This window comes from Rhinolophus sinicus, linkage group LG04, assembly GCF_036562045.2.
Source record: "Rhinolophus sinicus isolate RSC01 linkage group LG04, ASM3656204v1, whole genome shotgun sequence".
Lineage (NCBI taxonomy): Eukaryota > Metazoa > Chordata > Mammalia > Chiroptera > Rhinolophidae > Rhinolophus > Rhinolophus sinicus.
In genome coordinates, this window is record NC_133754.1 from 144,366,251 (window position 1) to 144,388,109 (window position 21,859).

Genomic DNA, 21,859 nt, shown 5'->3' on the forward strand with positions numbered 1-21,859 from the left:
TATTTTCGATATATTGGTGTAGTTAGCTGACAGTTCACCAGGTTAGAGAAATTTGGCTTTGGAGGGGGATCCTTCTCCAAAATGCTTCATGTAATTCCCAAAGAGACTGACACCAGGAATCCACAATCCTGATGCAGCCAAGGAAGTGCTTTGGCACAAGAGGGAATGTGTGAGTGTTTACACCGGGAATATTAAACTCATTTTCAGCTGATTTGAAGCGTAAAGCAAACATATTTGCAGGGGTAACAGTATAATCAGCCACAATTTATGGTGCAAAGACGAGAAACACTGAATGGAGAACAGGAAAGAAACATCTATAGGGAAATGATCTCATTAGGCTTGGATCTTCAAATTTACTGTATTAAAACAGGTGCAACTTAGAACATATTTGTTTTTAAAAGAATTGAACAAGAAAACTAGGTAAATGAACTAAAATGCAGTTAAAAACTGAGAGACTAGGAGACATGCCACATCTTTTGATTCTGGGATGAGATGATGTCCTCTTTAGCCAGACTGAGGACAGTGAAGGGGGTTGTCCTTAGTTTTCCTCCTCCTACCCTAACTTTGAATCCAGCAAGCAGGACAGAGAACTTTATTCTGCCCTAACTCCATGTCTGATTTCCAATCTTATTAGATTTGAGTTCTACTCTGATTTTCTTTGGATGTTGGCTGAACTGAGGGCGCAAGGGAAAACAAAATAAAGGTCTCACAGAAAGCACAAAGATAAAGAGCTAGTTAAATAAATGAGGATCACCCATATAATGGAATAATACTGTTTTGATTACCAATTGTTTTCTTGGCAAAGGGACCGAGATCCTGGTGTGAGATGGTCTTTTCTGCCTTATCTTTGGTGGCCCACACTGGCTGCAATTGCCTTTCTGCTAGTATCACTGAACACAGAAGTACCAAAAGGTGCCTCTGTGCATCCGCTGGGTTTTAGACATGTTCTTCCTTGCTCCGATTACACAGGAATCCTAAGTTCCTTAAGGAGACATGATTGCAATCTCTGCCAATACACTAATTCCTTTCTTTGCTTGCTGGCTTGTGGAATCCAAAGTAACCAGTTGATAATTGTAGCTTTAAATTCAGTGAGAACATGAATGTGTTTCTTGGTAGAAATGTCACCCTATATAGGGGTCAGTCCTGTATTTACCCCTTAGATATGCATCATGGACCCATGCGTTCTAGCTATTGGAGAGAAAAGCATGTATCCATGATTAGCCTCGTGCATGTGTCACATCCTGAAGGACAATGCCCAGCCCACACAGTTTTGTCTCTAAACTGGTGCCTTAACTGAGCCTTTATCAGGCTGTTTCATCATTGTTGGAACTTCTGGGCTAGAGGCTAAATGGTAAGACTGGTGACTCCCATGATAATGAGCACATTACTGCTCTTCCTGTGCTGTAAAATGGTAACTTGGTTTTAGGTAATATTGCAGGGGACACCATGTTGACAAATCGAGTATTCTGTAATACTTGGCACCTTGGATGGTGGTACTGGTGGAAGCACTGTAGGAGAAGGCAAACACATATCCAAAGCACGTATTGATTCTGGTAGGGCCAATTGCTGTCTTCTGCAAGATAGATGGTTCTCATTTAATTAGTATTCCACCAGGTGGCTTAGCTAGTTTCCCTGAGGAATGGTGCTACACCAAGGGCTTGGCATCAGACTCTGCTGTGGACAGCTTGGGAATTCAGCAGTGGAAGTAGCCAGATCATCTTTTGTGAGAGGGAACCCATATTGTTATACCTTGCATAGCCTCTATTCAGTACTATGGACACTGTTTATGGGCTTGTTGCATGGGCACCAGGATGCCAGAAAAGGGAGGCTAGCTAAGAGTCACAGGAGGGTCATCCTATACACGTGGTCATTGAGAGTCTTCTCTGCTGTGGATGTTCTTTGGTGGGCATCAGTGTGAGATCTGCTTTGTGTTCATTCCTATAGGTTCATCCACGTACTTCTTTTCTAGACTTCCTTTTCTCTGATCCTCATATCTTTTTTTTTCCTTCCAAGTTCCTGTGCAAATGGTCAAGACATTCATGACTGCTTAAAAGCTAGTGTATATTCAAGGATCTGGTCTTTTCTTCCATATAAAGTGGACAACCAAGTATGTTTCTCGTTGTTTTGCTCACTAGGAAAATTTCTTTTTGTCTTTCTTCTTTGAGGTCACCCTAAGTGGGGATGTAATGCCATAGTAGTCTATTTCTGGCTAGAGCTAAAAATTCACACCAACCCAATGTGAACTGAGACTGAGCTATTTTCTGCACCATTGGTGGTTTGTAGGTAGCAGTTGTGGCAGCTGCCTGTGGACCACAGGGAGCAGGCACATGTGGTGTTACTGCCCAAATCCATCACTCACCTGTAGTGTGTTCTGACCACAGCACCTACCTGTGGGTCAAGTGCATCTACCCTAGAAGACCAGCTTGGTGAGGGATTAGCTCAGCAAGTAGTGGCTAATGGACAGAGTGAGGATGACCTGCAGAGGGGGTGGTTCAATCCTGGGACAGGTGGGACTGAGTGGAAGCTGGTGAGAGGCATGTCAAAGCAGAATAGGTCATGAGTTTGATATCGGACCTGTGGATCATCTGAATGTAGATGTTGTGGTGGTTTTAAAACACGTTTGAAAATTCTTTGACATTCCTTCTATCAAAAGGTGGAGTCTTTATCTCCTCCCCTTGAATCTGGGTGGGGCTCTGTGATGATCTTAAAAAACAGAATGTGGCAGAAGTGATACTATATGACATACAAGGCTAGTTTAGAGAAGGCTATGCTAGTTTCTCTGGAAACAGTTGTTCTGGGAGCTGTCAGTGCCCTTCAATCAAAGCCCACCAGGAACACACTTACAGTTACACAAGTTGGATTTATTACTTATAGCAAGGAAGAATGCAAATCACGGGGAACCTTGAGGGGTTTCCTAAGAAGGTGTTAGAAAGAACCTATTATAGCATTTGGACTCTGGTTGGGTGATTTAGACAAAAGTTTAAGGAAGCAGGGATTTAGTCTAGATTTGATGCTATCTGAAAAAGTGGGGATAATTCTATGGTTGGATAGTTTGTGGGTACCATAGTGACCTTGTTTTTGCCTGTACTTATACAAAATTATGAAGTGGCCTTGTCTTATTTCATCTTATCATGGCCTCAGAGTAACCTTGTCTGAGGTTGGTATCCCATGAGATTGTTTATGTCCAATAGGAGAATAACATGGCCTAGTTGTGAATGTCAGATCAGTTCTGAACATGAGTTCTTTTTCAGAACTTTCAGCTGTCATGTAAGAAGTCTAGATACCTGGAGGCCATCATATGGAGTGATCAAATACATACATATAAGTATAGAGAAAGATGGCCCAGAGTTCAAGTCTCCAGCTATTCAAGTCTTCCAACCTGGGTGACAGACATTTGAATTAAGGAGACTCTGAGATGATCTCAGCCCCAGCCATTGTCTCATCATAATGGCATGAGAGCTCTGTATGCAGTGAGAACTGCCTAGCTAAGCCCAGCTGACCTTCAGATTTATAAGAAAAATAAGTCATTGTCATTGTTTGAGTCACTATTTAAGGTGGTTTGTTGTACAATAATAGATGACTGATACAGGTGTCTGGTAGGTAGTTGGCCCTGTAGATCTGGAGCTCAGGAGAGAGATCTGGCTTGAAAGTATAGATTAGGAAGTTCTTTAGCAAGGAGAAAGCACTTGAAGTTATTTGAATGGATGAAGTCACCAGGGAAATAATATATATTGATAAAGAAAAAAAGACCCTACATTGGTACCTTTAATAACAGCACTGGGGCGGCCAGATGGCTTAGTTGGTTAGAGCGTGCACTCTTAACAAGGTTGCCGGTTCGATTCCCACAAGGGATAGTGGGCTGCGCCCCCTGCAAATAGATTGAAAATGGCAACTGGGTTTGGAGCTGAGCTGCGCCCTCCACAACTAGATTGAAGGACAATAACTTGACTTGGAGCTGATGGGTCCTGGAAAAAGCACACTGTTACCCAATAAAATAATAATAATAATAACAACACTGAAGGGATCAAGAAGAAAGAAGTATTTGAAGTATTTGCAAGGAGACTGGGAAGGAGTGGACAAGGTGATCAGATGACAACCAAGAGAAATAATGTCAAGGAAGTCAAGAATGAGAGTATGCAGAGAGTGGGATTGTTTTCCAGAGTGAAAAGCTATGGAGGAAGATCAAGTAGGACAAAGACTGGAAAGTGTTCCTTGGACTTAGTAACAATGAATTTACATTGTTGGCAAAAGTAGTTTCAGGGAAACTGTGGGCTAGTCAGTGATGGGGGCAGAAGCCAGACTGCAGAATGAGGAGGGAAGAGAAGAATAGAAGGAAGGTACCAATGCCCATGCTGCTTTACTGCATCGTGTTGACTATCTCCATACCTTTTGTCTGTATATCATTCTTTTTCTATAATTCAATAACCCGTAAAACAATCACATCATGTCTTGAACCCTATAATTTCACAATAACATAAATAGATCATTTCCTGGTATATATTTAGTGTTTAACCTACAGTTTCCAGTTATAAATATATTACTCTGTGTGTGTATATCATTATCATTTTAAATCTCTCAGTGTTTCTTTCTCTTGCAATTAAAATAGTTCACCATTTAAAATAGTACCCAGTGTTCTATGTTCATTGGTGCCTTGTAATTATTTCAGAAAAACAATCTGAGTTTAAAAGTTATAAACTTCTGAGGCATCTCTGCAGGAGGGATAGCTTACTTTTGCCAGAGAAGTCTGGGGAAAATTATTCTAGTCATAGCCTGCTAATTCACTGGTCTGATTGTGGAGGCTCCCATTCCATTTCACCCTCCTGGGAGGCTGGTATGGGACTCTGTTTACCCAAGTGGGGGTCAAGGCCTCCTTGGTGATCAGTGAATGGGTTGCCAGGGGGTTGTGGAGATGAATTCTTCTCAATTCAACCTGTAAGTAGATCTTGCTATAATGGCCTCTAAAGGCTCCTCTAAACCTCTCTTTCCCACTTCTTTTCAGGGGGACTCTTACCCCATCTCCTTCATTATTTGCTTGTGGTTTCTTTTTCATAGATGCGTGGAGACAAGCAGGAGGATGAGGATGGGAGTAAGGCATTCAAATGAAGAGTTTACATTTCAAAGGACTTGAAATTGACATTTCAAATGCCACTTCCAAATGAGGCTTTACACACAGACAAAACACAACTAACAGATTTGCAGGATGATGTGTGGCATGCATTTTAAACTCCTTTTGCATTCCTGGGTTACACTGGCTGAGGAATCTTTTAACAAATCTTATAGTTACCTTGTAAATATCACCAGAGTATATTGTGCTTAGGAACATTCTTTTGTCAGATGTAAAAGTTTAAAATGTATTATTATTTTTGAAAATCTTTCTCTTTTTGGCGTTTCCTTATATTTTTGGATGCCAGAAACCTCTAAAATGGAAAATTATTGGGCATTTCTCAGTATCTGAGAAACCCTGCCTGGGGCAGTAACTTGGACTCTCTGTGAAAGGAACTGTGGGGTGTGGAGAACGATCTGTGAGTACTCAGAGGTTTGGGAAAGGTGAAAACAGAATACTTATGTGTTGAGCATGTTTTTGTGCTTAACACTATACTAGGGGCTTCCCATTCTCCATTTAATCATGTAGAATTGATGGAATGAGGCCTGAGAACACCAAGTCCTCGGGGAGGTGGTCAGAGCTGTCATCAGAAGGGAAATTGCAGCATGTGGGACTAAAAACAATTTACAATGGGGTTTGGGGGCAGGAGAGTGGGAAATTTATTCTGCACAAATACGTGTGTCATCCTCATTCGTGTAGTCCTTGTGACTTTTTGTCTGGGTTCATCTGGTTGGCAGATGGATGCAAATGCCTTTTAGCCTCAAGGAAGAGGCATAGAAGGCACGTAGGAATCGTGGCTGCGTGATAAACAAGAGAAGCCACGCCTCAGAGGGTTTCAGGTGTGTGAGCTTCCGCATTCGTGCGTGGTGCATGGTGTGTGGTGCGTGCATGTGCGCACTAGTGCTGAACATAACTGCCAGTTTAAATTGGGATTTTCAACTGGGAAGATTTCACATGCTTCTTTAGTGTGGCCCAAGTGAATATATATATTTAGAAATGAAAAGTAGAGCATGTTCCAAAAGTTCTTTTCTTCTGCCATCAGGGATAGGAGTATTTTTATTTATAGTAATTTCAGGTCCCCAAATACCTTCAGCTGTAGTATTAATAGGGCAAACAAACAAACAAAAAAACACCACTAAGCAGTAGATAATTAGACCACGTGTTATTTTACAGAGAACCATATTCCTCTTGCCTTTGGAAAATACAGGGCTTCTTAACTGTGATTAGAACTCTTTTCTTTTCTAAGATTTACTTATGGTGCCTAGGCAGCAAGAATTTGGACAGTACAATTCATCTTGTCTCTTGGCCTTGATGATTTGGGGAAAAAAAACATACATAGGCATCAAATCCTTGAGTTTGTTAATATTTATTATAATGTAAACATGCATGAAATAGAAATACACATGGAATGGAAATATACGTGGAATGGAACTATACAGCAATAACTAGAAAAATGCCTGCTATTTATTGAGCCACTACTATATTCCAGATTCTTTACATATATTCACTACATCGTTTAAATTCAAACAGTCCTATAAAGTATATTTTATGATCACCATTTGTTCTAATGGAGTCTCAAAGACATTAGGTTGTTATTCCAAGGACACTGAGCTGGTTAGTGACAGAGCTGGAAGTTTGAACCTAGGTTTGGATGACTCTGAAGCTTATATTTTTTCCACTTATACAATGTGCCTCTCAAAGTCATGACAATTACTGAGCATGACACTGAGTTGTTTATTATTCAATCCTGTCCATATTCAAAGAACTATTTGCTGAGCTTTCATCCAGGCATGCTGACAAATGATGTGGAATCTAGAGATCAAAAATGAGGTTTCCCTGCCCTCATGGAACCCAAAGGGAAAATGTCAAAAGAATATTAATGATTATAAATATTTTGGGCACTGACATACTACAAGGTCAAACTCTACAAACCTCTATGGGTGAATTCTGCCTCTGGGTAATAGTGATCAAACCAGTGCTGAGGGGAAGTGCCAATTGGGGACCCTAGCAAATAGTGGTAACTGTCAAACAATATAAATTGCCAGGGGACACAAAGAAATAGGATAAATTATCCAAGTATTTCACTGAGGGGGCATTGTACACCCTGCTCATAGTGCTTTCAACAGACTGATACAGCCTGTCAAAACGCCAGATGGCGCATGGTGGATGACTGTAGACTATTGAGAATTAAACAACCATGCAGCTGTGCCCAACATTGCCACCATCTTAGATACTTTGGCTCTGGTCTTAGGACTATACCATGCTGTACTGGACTGAGCAAATGCTTTTTTCGGTATACCCAAGCTACTGAGTCACAAGATCAATTTGTCCTCACATGAGAGGGGCAACAGTGGACTTTTCAATTGCTTCCCCGAGGCTACCTGCACAGTCCTGTAATATGTCATGGGATGGTAGCTGGAGATCTGTTTGTGTTCTCCTCCGTGTCAGTAAAATGGGCCAATTGCACATGGTAACACAGGTTGCCTACCTCCCTCTCAAGTCCAGATGGGCACATTCTGTTTTCCACTGGTGCGACTGATCATCAGCCACAGTCTTTCCCCCTCTGTTGGCCTGGAGGACATGAGAGTACACATAGAAGCCCTTACTTCATTTCCCCAACAAGCCTTAAAGGATGGCTAGCAAAGCCAGTCCTTACTGAACACTGAAATGTCTGTAATGAGAAAAGCTGTCCTCCAAAACAGAATGGCCTTGGACATTACTACTGCCTCGCAAGGAGGCACCTGTGCCATGTTCTAAGCAGAATGTTGTGTGTTTATACCTGATGAGTCTGTCAATGTATCATCTTCATTAAAGCACATGAGGATACAACTGAACGCCCTGAGTGATTTTACCCCCAGCCTAGGGAATTCAATAAATCAGTGGTTCAGATCATGGCATTCTTGAACAAATGATTACTTACTTTGGAAATCATTATCTCATTTGTGTTTTCTTTTGCATGTGCCTGTATTGTTGCTATGGTATCTGCCTCTAGTGCAGCCAGATAGCAGCCAATGAACCACCTCCTTGGTAACGAACCCCCTTGGTCAGGGCACATTGTGGAAAGTGAGGGGGTCATGTAAGATTGTAAGAGCCAGTCACAAGGGGTGAAGTGTCGGAGGAGGTCATCAAGAGGACATGACCACTGATTGACCCTCGAGCTTGACCCAGGCAATCTGGGTAATTGGAGGCTCCTTACCCTCTCTCCTGTCCTTGGAATATACATTCTGCTTGCCTTCCCCACACCAGAAGCTGCCCCGAGGACACAGACTTGAGATATAATGTGTTGTTGAGACCATACATGACTCAACCTGTTTAGGCCTCTATATAAGTGTTTAAGATTCAGGCAGGCAGTGCAGAGACCTACTAGTCTTGCTACTGCCCAAGACAAGCCTCGTATGCAAGTTCCATTGCTTATTAAATTTGCCACCTACCAATATGGAATGGTCTGCCTCTTTTTTCTGTCTCTCCTAGCCCTCTGTGTATGAGGGCCAGTTTCAGATATCACCCTGGGAAGCTCCCAAGGTTATGAACCTACACATCCATACTGCTAGTGGCCTTGATATGTGTTCCTGTGGATGAGATTGGGCCTCTCTTCATATGTCTATTGGCTCTGTGTTTCTCTCTTCTGTGAAATACTGTTCATGTTTTTGTTCACTTTTTTTCTTGGGTTACATGTCATTTTATACCTTTACATGTGAAGTGTTTGTTCAAATCTTTTGCCTTTTTTTTTTCCTTTTGGGGTGGTTATCTTCTTGTTGATAAGTAGAAGTTCTTTATTTTTATGCTCTTATGAAGTGCTCTGTGATTGAAATATCTTCTATTTTTTAAAGTTATTTTGAAAAATATTTTGATACATAGAAATTTCTTATTTTAATATAGTTGAATTCATCTATTTTTTTTCTTTTATGTCTTTAATATTTTGTATAGTATTTGCTTTTATAATTTTCTGGATACAAGGCTTGCAGAACATCTTTTGTTACTTTGTTCATCTGTTTAGTATGGTGTTTATCAGAACAATATTAAGAGTTATTTTGTATATTTATATTTAAGTTATGAATTAAATTATATACAGTTATCACTTTAGATTATAGGTCCAATGATTTGCAACAAAACTTCTTAATCTCTTTACAAATATCCAAGTTGAAGAACCACTCTGGGCACCTTTAAATATAAGTACTTGTACCAGCTATAGCCTATCTTACTATTACAGTTAAGATCTAGAGTCCAAATAAGACAAAACTTGGTGAGCATCAGCCTTCTAGAGCTTTGGTTTAAGTCATATTTGGGTTGTCATAATTCTAAAGTCATAAGGCTAAAATCTAGATTTTAGCCTTTATATTCTACAAGGGTCAGATCTGTGCACAAACCCATTTGTGAAGCCAAAAGCTGCTCTGGTGTAAATGTGCCACTAGGATCCATTTCAAAACACTGCTTCCTATTGCCAAGGTCAGTGGCTATCACCAAAGTAACCAGAGAATACCAGTGTCCTCACGCTCAAAAATGTTGCGTATTTTGCAACATTAAATTTCAGCACTTTTTGTCCCTTTCTTTCTTTTAATGATGGCAATATTTTTTGTCATTATAAGAAAAGATTATTATTCTCCTATGAGAAGTTTTGATAGAAAAAATAAAGTTTTAAAAATTTGCCCAGAGGATAGCAATTTCCTCTTATAGCAAGTGTTATTTTCGAAAAGTTGAGAAAATGAATTCAGCATCTCCAGGTTTCCCCATATTGGAGATTGATTGCTAAGTTGAATGCTCTGTAGCTTTACTGCTTAAACCCGAACTCCAGGTGTAGGAGTATCTTCTTTATTTACTCATTTAATTTACCAAGTATGCTTCGTGGTCGGTATTTCTCATCTTTCTAAGAGTGCACTCACTTACACTGCCCTCAGTGTATGTAATTAGGATAAAGCCCTAGAATGGAAGGCATTTAAAACGAGGCAGGCAAACACATACAGAGTGTGATGAAGCCAGTCTGGCTTTGAATAGGACTTACGTGATCAGTTTAGTTTTATTTCAAACATGAGCCCCAAATACAGCCCTTTTGACCTGAGTTCTGCATCCCTAAATGACAAACTAAACATTCATGAAAATTTAATGGTGAGGAAATTAGTACCTTCTTATGTTTCAGACGGTGAAATGGCACCAGGGAGCACTTTCAACGCCAGGCAGAAGTGTGTGGATGTGCCGGACCCAACCTGAAACATTTGTCTCTTCAACCTGTCATCCTTCTCCAGGTCAGCCAGTGACAGAGACGTTCTGACAGGACACTCCCAGGATGCCACCCAAGAAAGGTACTTCAAAATAAAGACCTGCTTGTAGAATACTCTACCTTTCTTAGAGATTGGGCACTTTGCAAAGTTTTTTTTTCACAATTTTGTTCCCTCTTTGGGGCTTTCTCCCCTCTATTTGTCTATGGTTAGAGCTTCTTTGTTTCTTAAGAAATTGGGAAGGGTACGGTATTTCTTCACTTCGTTTTTAGAATGGATGTATGGTTTCACCAACTAGTAATGCTCAAACTTACTTTTCTTTCATTTAGGAAGACAATGGGTGAAAGCAAACTACACTGAGTTTCCCATGTGGCAACTAAAACTCAGGGTACAGTCCATGGCAGTGACCTACTGTCAGACTGGTGTGGGGGCAGTATTGTGAAGGAGACTTATTCTGCTTCAGTGTGTGAATTTAATACAATCTGAATTAAGTAAAGTTGAAAAGGAGAGTAAAGAGGATTAAGGCAGAGCAAGCAAAGAAAAGGGACCTAAAAACCTATTGGGATATGTATGTGAAGGGGTGAACAATGTGATCAAATACACTTTTTTGTTGCTGTGACTTGTCATAGGGGTGCATTTCAGTACTATGGAGATAGTGGGTGGCATGTTCAGCTATGATCCTATGATACTTATGTCAGCCTCATTTCAGTCCCCAGAAGACAAACTGGTAGAATTTTTAAATATGGAAAACCTGGAAATACATTTTTGCTTTTCAGCATAGTACTTCAAATCCAGATGGCCTGGTGCCGTCTTTCCTGTAACTGACTTCTTTAATCTTAGAATGGGAAGTGGAGACAGACAGCACACTTAGAGATACCCGATTCAAGTCGCCCAGCTTCGGGCCGGTGTCTTTGGCATCTGAGAAGTATCCTAGTTAATATGCTCAGTCATTTTATCGACTTCACACATCTAGACAGTTTTAGTAATATCACTATTGACGTCGGGAACTAAACAGATGACGAAAACAAAAACAACCACTTCTTTTGAGGCTCTACACACTTTTCTATAGAAATTATTAGACATAACCAAGAGTTGTATATTAGCTTTTAATAGGTGGGGTTGGTTTTTCATGAGTAATAAGGTCAGGGTTCAAATCTTCTATAAGATGTTAGACTTCAGCACCTTTAGGGTTTCCCAACCTGGATCCTCAAGCTCCTCAGGCTATTTTGGTAATGATGATGTTGGCAGGCTCCTTTTAGCTTTCCAACAATTCTTACCAAAACTTGCAATAAGGCTGCTCAGGCTATCTTAAATGCCAACAACCTCATCAAATAAGATCAGAATGGATTATTCTTGCTGTTTATTAATGCTGTCTATTACTTATCATTTATTTATTTTATTATTTTTACAACAAGAGCTGTTTAAAAGTTTAATCATCTTGTTTTGATTATGAATAGACATATATGTCGTTGCAGAAAAATGTAAAAATTTTAGAAAAATATATTAAATGATGACATCAATAAAAACCCAGAATCCCACCACAGAAAGATCACCTCTGACATTCAGGTCTCTTCTTCCAGCATTTTTCTATGAAAGCTATGTTTGGTTTCTATTTAATAAAATGGATATAAATCAATACATAACAAATGTCAGTTTTTACACAATGCTTGGGTTTTATAAGAAAGAAAAAGATTGAAAGCATTGCCTGTTTGTGTTATAAAATATCATAATATCATAATAATAGCTTCCATTTTTTAATGCATAATACGTACGAGGCTCTGTATAATGTGCAGTGATGAGTTACCATGATGGCTAGATGTGAAGTGATGACAAGTGGTACCTTACTGTGATGTGTACCGCTTTCAGCAAGCTATGAAGGGAAATAGCAGGTCAATTGGTAGATGTATTGCTCAGTGTATTGAACTTTTCCAGACAGGATACAAGGAAACACTGTGTCTAGGGCTAGCCCGTGAAGAGATGAAGGAAGATAAATTTGTCTACCTGGATCCCTCCTTTCTCCTGTTTTTGCCCCATGGAGAAGTAACATACTTCTGACTTGTGTTACCTAACTCCTTCAATAGGGCATCTCTGTAAGATGCCAGATCCCACACTCTATAGTGTCATGTTCCATCCAAGTCTGGAAGTGGCAGAGACCCTAACACCCTGGGCTTGCAGGTGGTCTACTCTGAGCTGTGCTTATCACTTCAAGAACAGGTGATTCGTTCGGGCTGGGAGGCTATTGAAGCCATAGGAAGGAAGGAGGTGTTTGAGAGAATTAATGAGGTACATGAGGTTTGTGTCTGATACAGAAAGGAAGGACTACAAAAACATTTGGAATATAGAAATACTAGTACTTGGTGAGATTAAATGTGGGAAGATGAGGGAGAGGAAGTTATCAAGAATGACTCCCAAATTTCTGGCTTGGTCAACTGAGTAGAAGGAAATTCCAATAAATAAAAGAGAGAGACAGTGGGGCGGTGGCGGGGACCGTTTGGTTTGGGTTGATTATCTGCAAGGTATTTTCTGGTGCTCAGGAGAGAGGTAGGTATTGGTGATGAGTTTTGGTTGGCATAATCTGGGAGTTGAAATTACTAGAATCATATGGTTTCCCAGAAAGAGTACAGAGAATGATAAGGGAAGATGGCCAATGGTGACACCCCGGACAACTTCAGCATTTGATGGTGGGAGGAGGTGGATAAGCCCATGGGGAAAAAAGACAGAAAAGATGGTTCAGAGGGATAAGAGGAGAAAGCCATTGTAAACTCTGAAATGACATACAAAATATAGGTGGAAATCATCGCCATGTTACTCTACTATTGTTTGGCCATATGCATTTTTTTTCAATACTATATAGATAAACCTGAGCGCTCCTTGTACAAATTCTTCAAAATTTTAAATTTGTGGTACTCAAATGAATGCTGTTTTACTACTTTTAAAGATGAATGGATGGTATTAGGTACAAGAAATAAATAATGTACATAGATGTGTTGGAATCATAAATTCTCATAGAGACTGACTCTCATTTATTCATTTATTGATTTGGTCATTTATTAGTTCATTCAACAAACAACTCATTTGATTTTTTAATTAAAAAAAATTTTTTTATGTCTTCTGAGAAGAATGTGATGTGACAATGTCCTTCCCTCAAAGAGTATATCGATTAATATGATCAGGGCAGTACTGAGCAATTCTCTAAACAAAACAAGAATGAAAACATTGCTTTACAAGCTAGAGTGGCCTTAAAAATTAGGAACATTCATGCGTTTGTTTCTAACTTGACCTGTGATTTCAGAATTTTTCTGATGTGGACAGCATTTGTTGGGTTTGGGGTGCACATCAGTGATAATTAAGGGGTGGTAGTCCTATGACTGATAAAAAAAATATTGACACGCTTTTGTTTCCATTTCTTTCACTCCACTTTCAAAAATAGCACTATTGAGGTATAACTTATGCACAATAAACTGCACACATTTAAAATGTACAATTTGACAAGTTTTAACAAATGTATAAATGCTGTAAGAACCACCACAATCAACATTTTCATTGCCTCCAAAACGTTCCTTATGTCCCTTTGGCATAAATCCACATATTCCACCCTTACCTCTTATATACTCTACCCCTAGACCTGAGCAATCCCTAATCTTTTTGTCACTATATTAGTTTGCATTTCTAGAATTTCATGTCATTGGAAGCATATAGTAAGTACACTTTTGTATCCAGCTTCTTACATTTATCATACTGCTTTAGATATTCATCCACATTTTCAGATATATCAGTAGTTTGTTTCTTTTTATTGCTGAGTAGTATTCCATTGTATGGGCATATCACAGTTCGTTTACTCAGCAACCAGTTGATGAGAACTTTAGCTGTTTTCAATTTAGAATAAATTGGAATGAAGCTGCTATGAATTTCTGAGTAAAAGTCTTTGTGTAAATTTATGGATTGGAATTGCTGAATTGAGTGGTAAGTGTTTGATTAACTTCATAAGAATCTGCCAAATTACTTTCCAAAGTGATTATATAATTTTGTATTTTCACCAGCAGTGTATGAGAATTCTAGTTATCCATATCCTCTCCAAAAGCTGACTTTGCAAGAGAATCATTTTAAATTTAGCCTTTTGAGACAGGGTATGGTAGTACCTCCTTGTGGTTTTAGTTTGCATTTCCCTAATGACTAATAATGTTTAACATGTTTTTGTGTTATTTTCTTTCTTTTGTCCCTTCTATTCTTGATCCTTTATTCTCTTTTCCTACCTTCTTTTGATCAAGTATTTTACATTCCACTCTATTTCTACTATTGGTATACTAGCTGCATCTTTTTTGTAGTTATTCTATTTAAGTGGGTTTACAATTACATCTTTAATTTATCACACTCAACTTTCAAATAATAGTATATTTACATATATTTTAAGAAACTTGTGATGGTATAATTTAATTTCTGCCTCCTATACTTTGCTTTTGTATATTTTCCATATATATTATAAATTCCACAATTCATCATCATTATTTTTGCTTTAACCATTCAGTTATCTCTAAAAGAAATTAAGAAAAAAAGTCTTTTATATTTACCAATATATTACCATTTTGAGTGTTTTTTCCATATTTCAGATCCCAAATTCTATCTGGTATCATTTTCCTTCTGCCTGAATAACTTCCGGTAATATTTCTTATAGTATGGGTCTGCCGGCAATGAATTTACTCAACTTTTGTATGTCTGAATCTTTACCTTAATTTTTGAAAGGTATTTTTTGATGGAAATAGAATTCTAATTTGATATATATTTTTCTCCTTTCAGTGCTTTAAACATTTCTCTTTTTCATAGTTTCTGATGAGAAGTTTGATCATTCTTTGTGTCACTTTGCTCTGGCTGCTTTTAAGATATTCTCATTGTTACTGTTTGCTTTAGCAATTGGTTTCTGCTGTCACTTGACATAGTTTTATTCATCTCTTTTCTTCTTTGGAATTTGCTGAGCTTTCTGGATCTTTGGTTGATAGTTGCTATCAAATTAAAAACAATTTTGGCCATTATTTCCTCATTTTTTTCTGACTCCACCTCTGGAACTCCAATTGCATATATTTTAGGCTGTTTAATATCATCCCATAGGTCACAGATATATTTTCATTTTTTTAGTCATATTTTCCTCTGTGTTTTGTTTTGGACAATATATGTGTCTTCAAGTTTGGTGCTCCTTTCTTCATCAATGTCTAATTCACTGTTCATCCCATCCAGTATTTATTTCTCATTTCTGATACCGTATTTTTCATCTCTAGGGTTTGATTTGTATTTTTTAAATGTTTTTAAAAAAATTTTTCTTACCATGTTCTTAAACATATGGAGTATATTTACAATAGCTGTTTACTGTTACTGTCTGCTAATTCTATCACCTATCACTTCTGGATCTTTTTCTATTGATTCATTTAATGGCTCTCCTATTTGGGAGGCATTATTTTCCTTAGTTCTTTGCTTACCTGGTAATTTTTTAATTCACTGTTGGAAATGTTGAATTTTACATTTTTGGGTCTTGGATTTTTCTGTCTTCCTTTTTATAGTGTTGCATTATTTTCTGGGATGCAGTTAAGTTGCTTTGAATTACTAGCTGGATGCTTTTGAGAGTTGCTTTTAAGCTCTGTAAGAGTGAATTCAGCACAGGGCTAATTTGGTCTGAGCAATAACCTTCTGAGGACTCTAACCAATGCTCTGTGAATTAGGAGGTCTCTCCTCTCTGACTGATGGAAAACCTGAATGATTTCTGACTCTCATGAGCTCCAGAAACTATTTTTGTGATTCTTTCCTTGGTTGTTGTAGTAACCACACATATGTGCACACATCAGTCCTCATCCAAAGTTTGGAAGGATTTGTCTGCAGATCTCCAGAGTATTTCTCTCTCTGTAGCTCCTTTCTTTCTGGTATTTTATCCCATAAATTATGGCTGCTCTGGACTCCCTAAAATCAGAACTATGTCTCCTCAATTCAGTAAGATCACAAGCCTCTGTTTGGGTTCCCCCGCCCTGTGTTGCAACCTATAATAGAAACTCTCAGGCAAAATGATCGGGCAATGTCAAGGCTTATCTCATTTGCTTCCCTTCTTTCAGAGATCACTGTCTTCGGGTGTTTGTTGAGCAAAGTCTGAAAGGAGACGTTGCATATATTTTATCTGGCTTTCTAGGTGCTTATGGTAAGAGAGTTAATGCATTTCGAGTTACTTCATTGTAACTGGAAGCAAAATTCTAATACTGAGTTTATAGTATACTTGGGCTTAATTATTCCAGGATTCCCTTTAGTTATAATTTTAGATGATGTAGGCAGATAAATGAGAATATCTTCAAACATATTTTTCTGCTTTGGAGTAATTCTCACAGGACTGTTTTTCAGCCAATGATATAGATTTTTAATATCTGAGTTCTATATGCCAATATTCATAAATATTGGGTATATCCATATGGCATATTATAATGGGGAAAGAAAGATGAAATTCCACTCTTATCTGATGTTTTCATAGGTCTTAGAGGGACCTGAAGGAGGGTTGTGAAATCTGTAACTGTTTATTGAGACGACTTTAAAAGGATTCCAACCAAATTCGTCCTAGATGATGCAAAATATCCCAATGAAGAAGCTGAATCTCTAAGGTTGTTTTTCTTCCTGTGACACATTCAACAATTGCTTCAATTTAGAAATTTATTTTTAAGATGAATTTAAATATATTAGTATGTGAGAATTCTTTGTCCTCTTCTGGTTGTGGTATGGGGAAAGATCAATTCCCATCAATGTAGAGATTCATATTTACCAGGACTATTATTACATTATCCTCTTATCCCTTTGTGTTTGAACAAGCTGTGTACCTTTCATTTTAATGCATTTAGCTCAATATTTATTGATTATTGAATACAACAAAAATATAACAGATACTCCTTGACTTTAAGAAGCTTATAACCTATTTGGGGAGATGAGACACATAGATAGAAAACATTAAAAAGCAGTATAAGACCATAATGAGAAAGATGATTGGGTACAGGATATGAAGTGTGAATTGAATTGTAGAGGCAATATACACTATGCACTTTTTCTCTTTTCCAACTCTTAAATCTTTTTCTATGGCTCTCTAGTGAACATTCTTCAATTTATCCAGACCATCTCTTAAATGCAGAACTAAAACATTCAGCAGATATGAATCTGAACAGTTCTGAGTATGTTTGGATGATTACATCAATTTTCTGACTGCTATATTTCTGTGTTTATGCATCCCAAACATATTCTTGCTCTTATCACTATGCCACATCTTTATCTCTTGGCAGTGTGCGTAGTGGAACAAATGTTGGAATCACGCAAACCTGGGTTTGAATTCTTTCCTCACTTCTTACAGGCTTTTGATCTTGAGTGGGTGTATGAGTTAAGGGCAATTTGGTTAAAGACAACATATTCCAGTTTCACTAGCCTACGCTAAAAGATAGTAAGGGTGAGGGTTGGAGGGGGGAGACATTCATAGAATCCAGGTAAGAATGGAATTGAGTGTCAGGCTCAGCTAGAACCAGAAACTGAAGCACTATAGCAAACCCAGAAACATTCTTTGTCTCTTACCTCTGCAAATCTTCATTTTTCTTTCTGGCTGTATATGATTTTCTCTCTTTTATAGTAGACATGACAGGCAAGGCTGAGGCTAACAGGCCTAAAAAGCTTCCGTTTTCTCAGCCATGTGGGTGAATAAATGTGTGTATGTTTATATCAGGGCACAGTTCACAGAAAATGTTAGAAAGTTGGTAGAAAAGTTCCCATAAAAGCAGAGTAACTGGGATAATAAAATGATGGCTATTCACTATAAGTAATCATTTCATCTCTTTAAGTCCAACTTCTGTGCACAAGAACTCCATAAATATTAGCTCTCTTCTCCCTTTCTTCCTTTGCAGTCAATGTTCACTTTCTGTCCTAGACAATTTTCTGCTAAGAGTATGTAATGTACTACCTACAAATAAGAATATGTCTTGATTTGAAATTACTGAAATACTGTTGAATTATTGAAACCAGCTTACATTTTCATAATTTATCAAGGCAAGTATCCATACATTCCTCCTGGGTCAACCAAGTAGATGCAATGGAAAGTAACAGGTGAATGATTTTGATGCTAGTTCACCCAAGAAGGTTGTTTGCTAGGGTGAAGATTGTACAGCTACCGAGGCTGCCTGTGGGGTGAACTGTTGGGATAGTACCTATGGGAGTCTTGCAAAAGGCCCTCAGGAGAATGCGTTAACCAAGTTAAGAAACCATAGTGTAAGGGTTCCCTCAGGGCAAAAGGGATGGTTCTGAAGAATTCACACATTTTCCTATGCAATAGCCATGGACACACCACAGGGCATGGTGGTCACCCAGTGTGAGCAAAGATGCTTAACTTTTTCCCCTTCCAATACTCCTACTCTTCCAGGCCATGCGAGAACTGGAAGCCACATAGTGAATGGAGAAGGAGGCATAAGTCAGGAGAAATGGTCAAAGAGATACCTCCGTTCCCTCCCCCACTTCAGTCTCCATGCCTAGGTTCTTGGCGTGAGTGAAAAGGGGGAGATGCCTTGAATAGGATATGAGATTGAAGTGTTAATTTCGGTTGGACTGGCTATTTTAATGCCTTAATACAAGAAAATGAATATGAATTATCAAAGTGATATGATTCTTATAACTGTAAATGACCAGAAAGCTGTAGGATCTATCTAAAATGTTATCCAGGGCTGAGTAAGTGAAATCTAACTAAACGTAGCATTTAGTCACCCTTTCAACAAAGGATCACTTATTGAGGTGAGCTATGATTATAGTTAGTAGGGCACATAATGCAGTTCTTCCTCTTAAGGGAACTAGTTAGAACCTTTAGGAAGGACAACTAAGGAATATCTTATGAGGCAGTATGGCTCTCTCCCATCTGTGTGCTCCATTCCTCTCCTGGTCTGATCTTAGCTGGGATCTCTATTTGTGATTTCAGGGTCTTAATAACCTATGACAAAGAGTTCACAATCTTTGCTTTCTAATTCTGAGACTGACTTCATGATGCTACAAGTCTTTTCTACTCCTGAGGGCTAATGGTTTATCCATCTTATTCCTCGAGTCTGTTCTTTCTCCTTGAGGGGAGGGTTGTCTATGACCTTCCTGTGTAGACTGAAGAGGCCTTCCTACTCCCTTGATGTTAATGCTACCTTCTGCTTAAAGTCTGAACTGAAAATGAGTCCATCATTTATGCGACGCCATGACACTTCCTGGGTAATAAAAAATCAAACAGCTTTCCCAGCAGTAGTAACTGGTTTATTTATTTATTTTTCACCCCATGACCAATATTGTGTACAAGTTAAGCTTACAACTAGCCCAAGCCTTTACACACCGTAATTTCGTGAAATGGAATTCCCTACTTCAAATATACTTCTTTATCGTTGAACTCACTGAATGACATTCAAGGTAAATTTTCCAGTTCTTAACCATCTGGTTCTTGAGAGGCAGTGACCAATAGGATCACATCTCCTCTCCCAATTCTATCTGCCTTTGAAAATATATTTTTGACTCAAACAAGAACAGTTTTGCTGCCTCTCTTTTTCTGCTCCAACTATCCAAATAGTGTTTCAGAGTTCCAGAGTTTTTCTGACTTCACACAAAAATTTTGCATATAGATACATATTGACATTACTAAGCTTCCACTGAATACTTAGAATATAAATGTATTCTAGTTTTTAATATCTTCATGGCAAGGTTCTTCCTGAAAAACATCGCCTGGATCTGCAGGAGATAACTGCAAGTCCAGTCAAAATTATGAAGTAGCCCAAGATTTGTGTGGCTTCCTCACATTGTAATAATATCATTGTGATCTAGGATCCAGCAGTCTAAAGTTCTTTGTCTTCCACTTTTCATTTTAGCTTGCTTTCATCCAGGTATCTGGGTGGAAAATATCAATACATTATGTTTACACTAGAATATAAATTATGGGTAGTTAAAAGTGTGATTTTCAGTTTTCAGCTGTGGCTCATATTTCTTTTCAGATCTTGCTTAATTCCTAGAGTATCATTCCATCTCTTCCTTCAACAGAAAGCTTAGGTGGTTTTGCGTTGCTGCCATGTGACATTTAGACTCCCCAAACTGGTATGTCATGGTCTTCTGCCATTTGAACTTAATCTTGCTTTGAATTCATATCTGATCTGTTTGATCTCCTCTCCATTCCCTGCATGCCCAGCACATTTTCCAGTCTCTATATTTTATTTTATTGAAGGAATCACCTTAGCCTCAATCTTTGCTTATCATCACTCTGCCCATCTTCAAGTCTCTGTTGATTACTACTTCCTCTGTGATGCTTTCCTCAGTAAGACTTAATTTCTTCTTTTTCATACTTTTTCTGTGGCATTAAGTGTGCATCATTTGCATGCCACTGTTCTTCAAGTGCTTTGGAGTGGAGATGTTATTTATGTCCCTAATATGGACAGTGACCAATTTTTCCAGGCCAAATATTGAGACACTTGGCCAACTCTTTTTTCCTCCAATTAATGAATTTCTTTATATATATATATATTAGTCTATGAAACTAAATCTCATTTTGTAACATTTTGTTTTCAAAGTCCCAAACTTGGAAAAGTCCACGAGTGAGATGAGCTTGTTGTGGTCACTTGGCTAGTCTCTGTGCTCACTGATGGTTTGTGTCTGCTGATCAACACATTATTGCCCTAGAGAAAATCTCCATGGGGAACCAGGTTATAATGCAAGCGTTTGGATAGCCCATAATCAGAGCCCAAATAGGTTGATAGACTTGAAAGATATTTCAGCCAAGTCTGATGGAATATTCCAGGTTTGCAGGCAAAAGGAAAACATGGGAATGGCTTGTCTTCTCCAGAATTTGAATCCCTTTATCTGGATAATGTTTAAAAAGCACTAACATCACTTCTTTGTCTTCCCATTTTCTGTGCCTCTTTTTCTGAACACTTCCTCCCTTTTGACCTCTTTGTTTTCAAGTGTTTTAATAGTACTATTTTAGCTACTTATTCTGCCCTCAGAGCTATTCTGTCTCTTTAGGAAGCCTTTGAATATGTCAGAACTCATCTTTTATGTTTTGACATTTCATAGCACTCCAAGGTTTTGTTTTGTTTTAATGATATGAAAATGTATTCACTTAAAAAGCTATATGTTCAACAACTTGTTGCTTTTTTAATAAGGAAAAATAGAAAAATTTGCAACACTATATAAAGCTAGCAAAATATTTGTAATTAGGACTCTTCCAGAAATTTTAGGACATATCATAATATCCCTGATTACACTTGAAGATCTGGGAAAACAGGGGCATGGCTTTATTACTTTATTATTATTATTAGTAGTAGTAGTTTCAGGTATACAAAATAACTAATGATTAGACATTTACACATCTCACGAAGTGATAATCCCAACAAGCCTACTACCCATCTGACATGGTACATAGCTGTTACCATACCATTGACTGAATTCCCTATGCTGTACTTTACATCCCATGAGGATGGGGCTAACATTTAATGCAATATAGCCCCATAAGAATAGTTAAGATTTAGTAAATATTTATTGA

The 21,859-nt window shown here is 38.3% G+C and overlaps 1 protein-coding gene across 5 annotated transcripts in view; it reads left to right on the plus strand.

Annotated features, from left to right (window-relative positions):
- The window catches only part of TMC1 (transmembrane channel like 1), a 241,737-nt gene that overhangs the window by 104,485 nt on the left and 115,393 nt on the right, over positions 1 to 21,859 (plus strand). For 2 of the 5 annotated variants that reach the window (XM_019736716.2, XM_019736715.2), the window contains one exon: positions 10,239 to 10,401. The exons of 1 other annotated variant lie outside the window; for it this stretch is intronic. In XM_019736716.2, coding sequence (XP_019592275.1) covers positions 10,386 to 10,401 — 16 coding nt within the window. In that variant the 5' untranslated portion in view covers positions 10,239 to 10,385. Of the gene's footprint in view, positions 1 to 10,220; positions 10,402 to 21,859 lie in introns of all 5 variants that reach the window. 2 more of the 5 variants (XM_074330564.1, XM_074330565.1) reach the window with 2 other exon arrangements.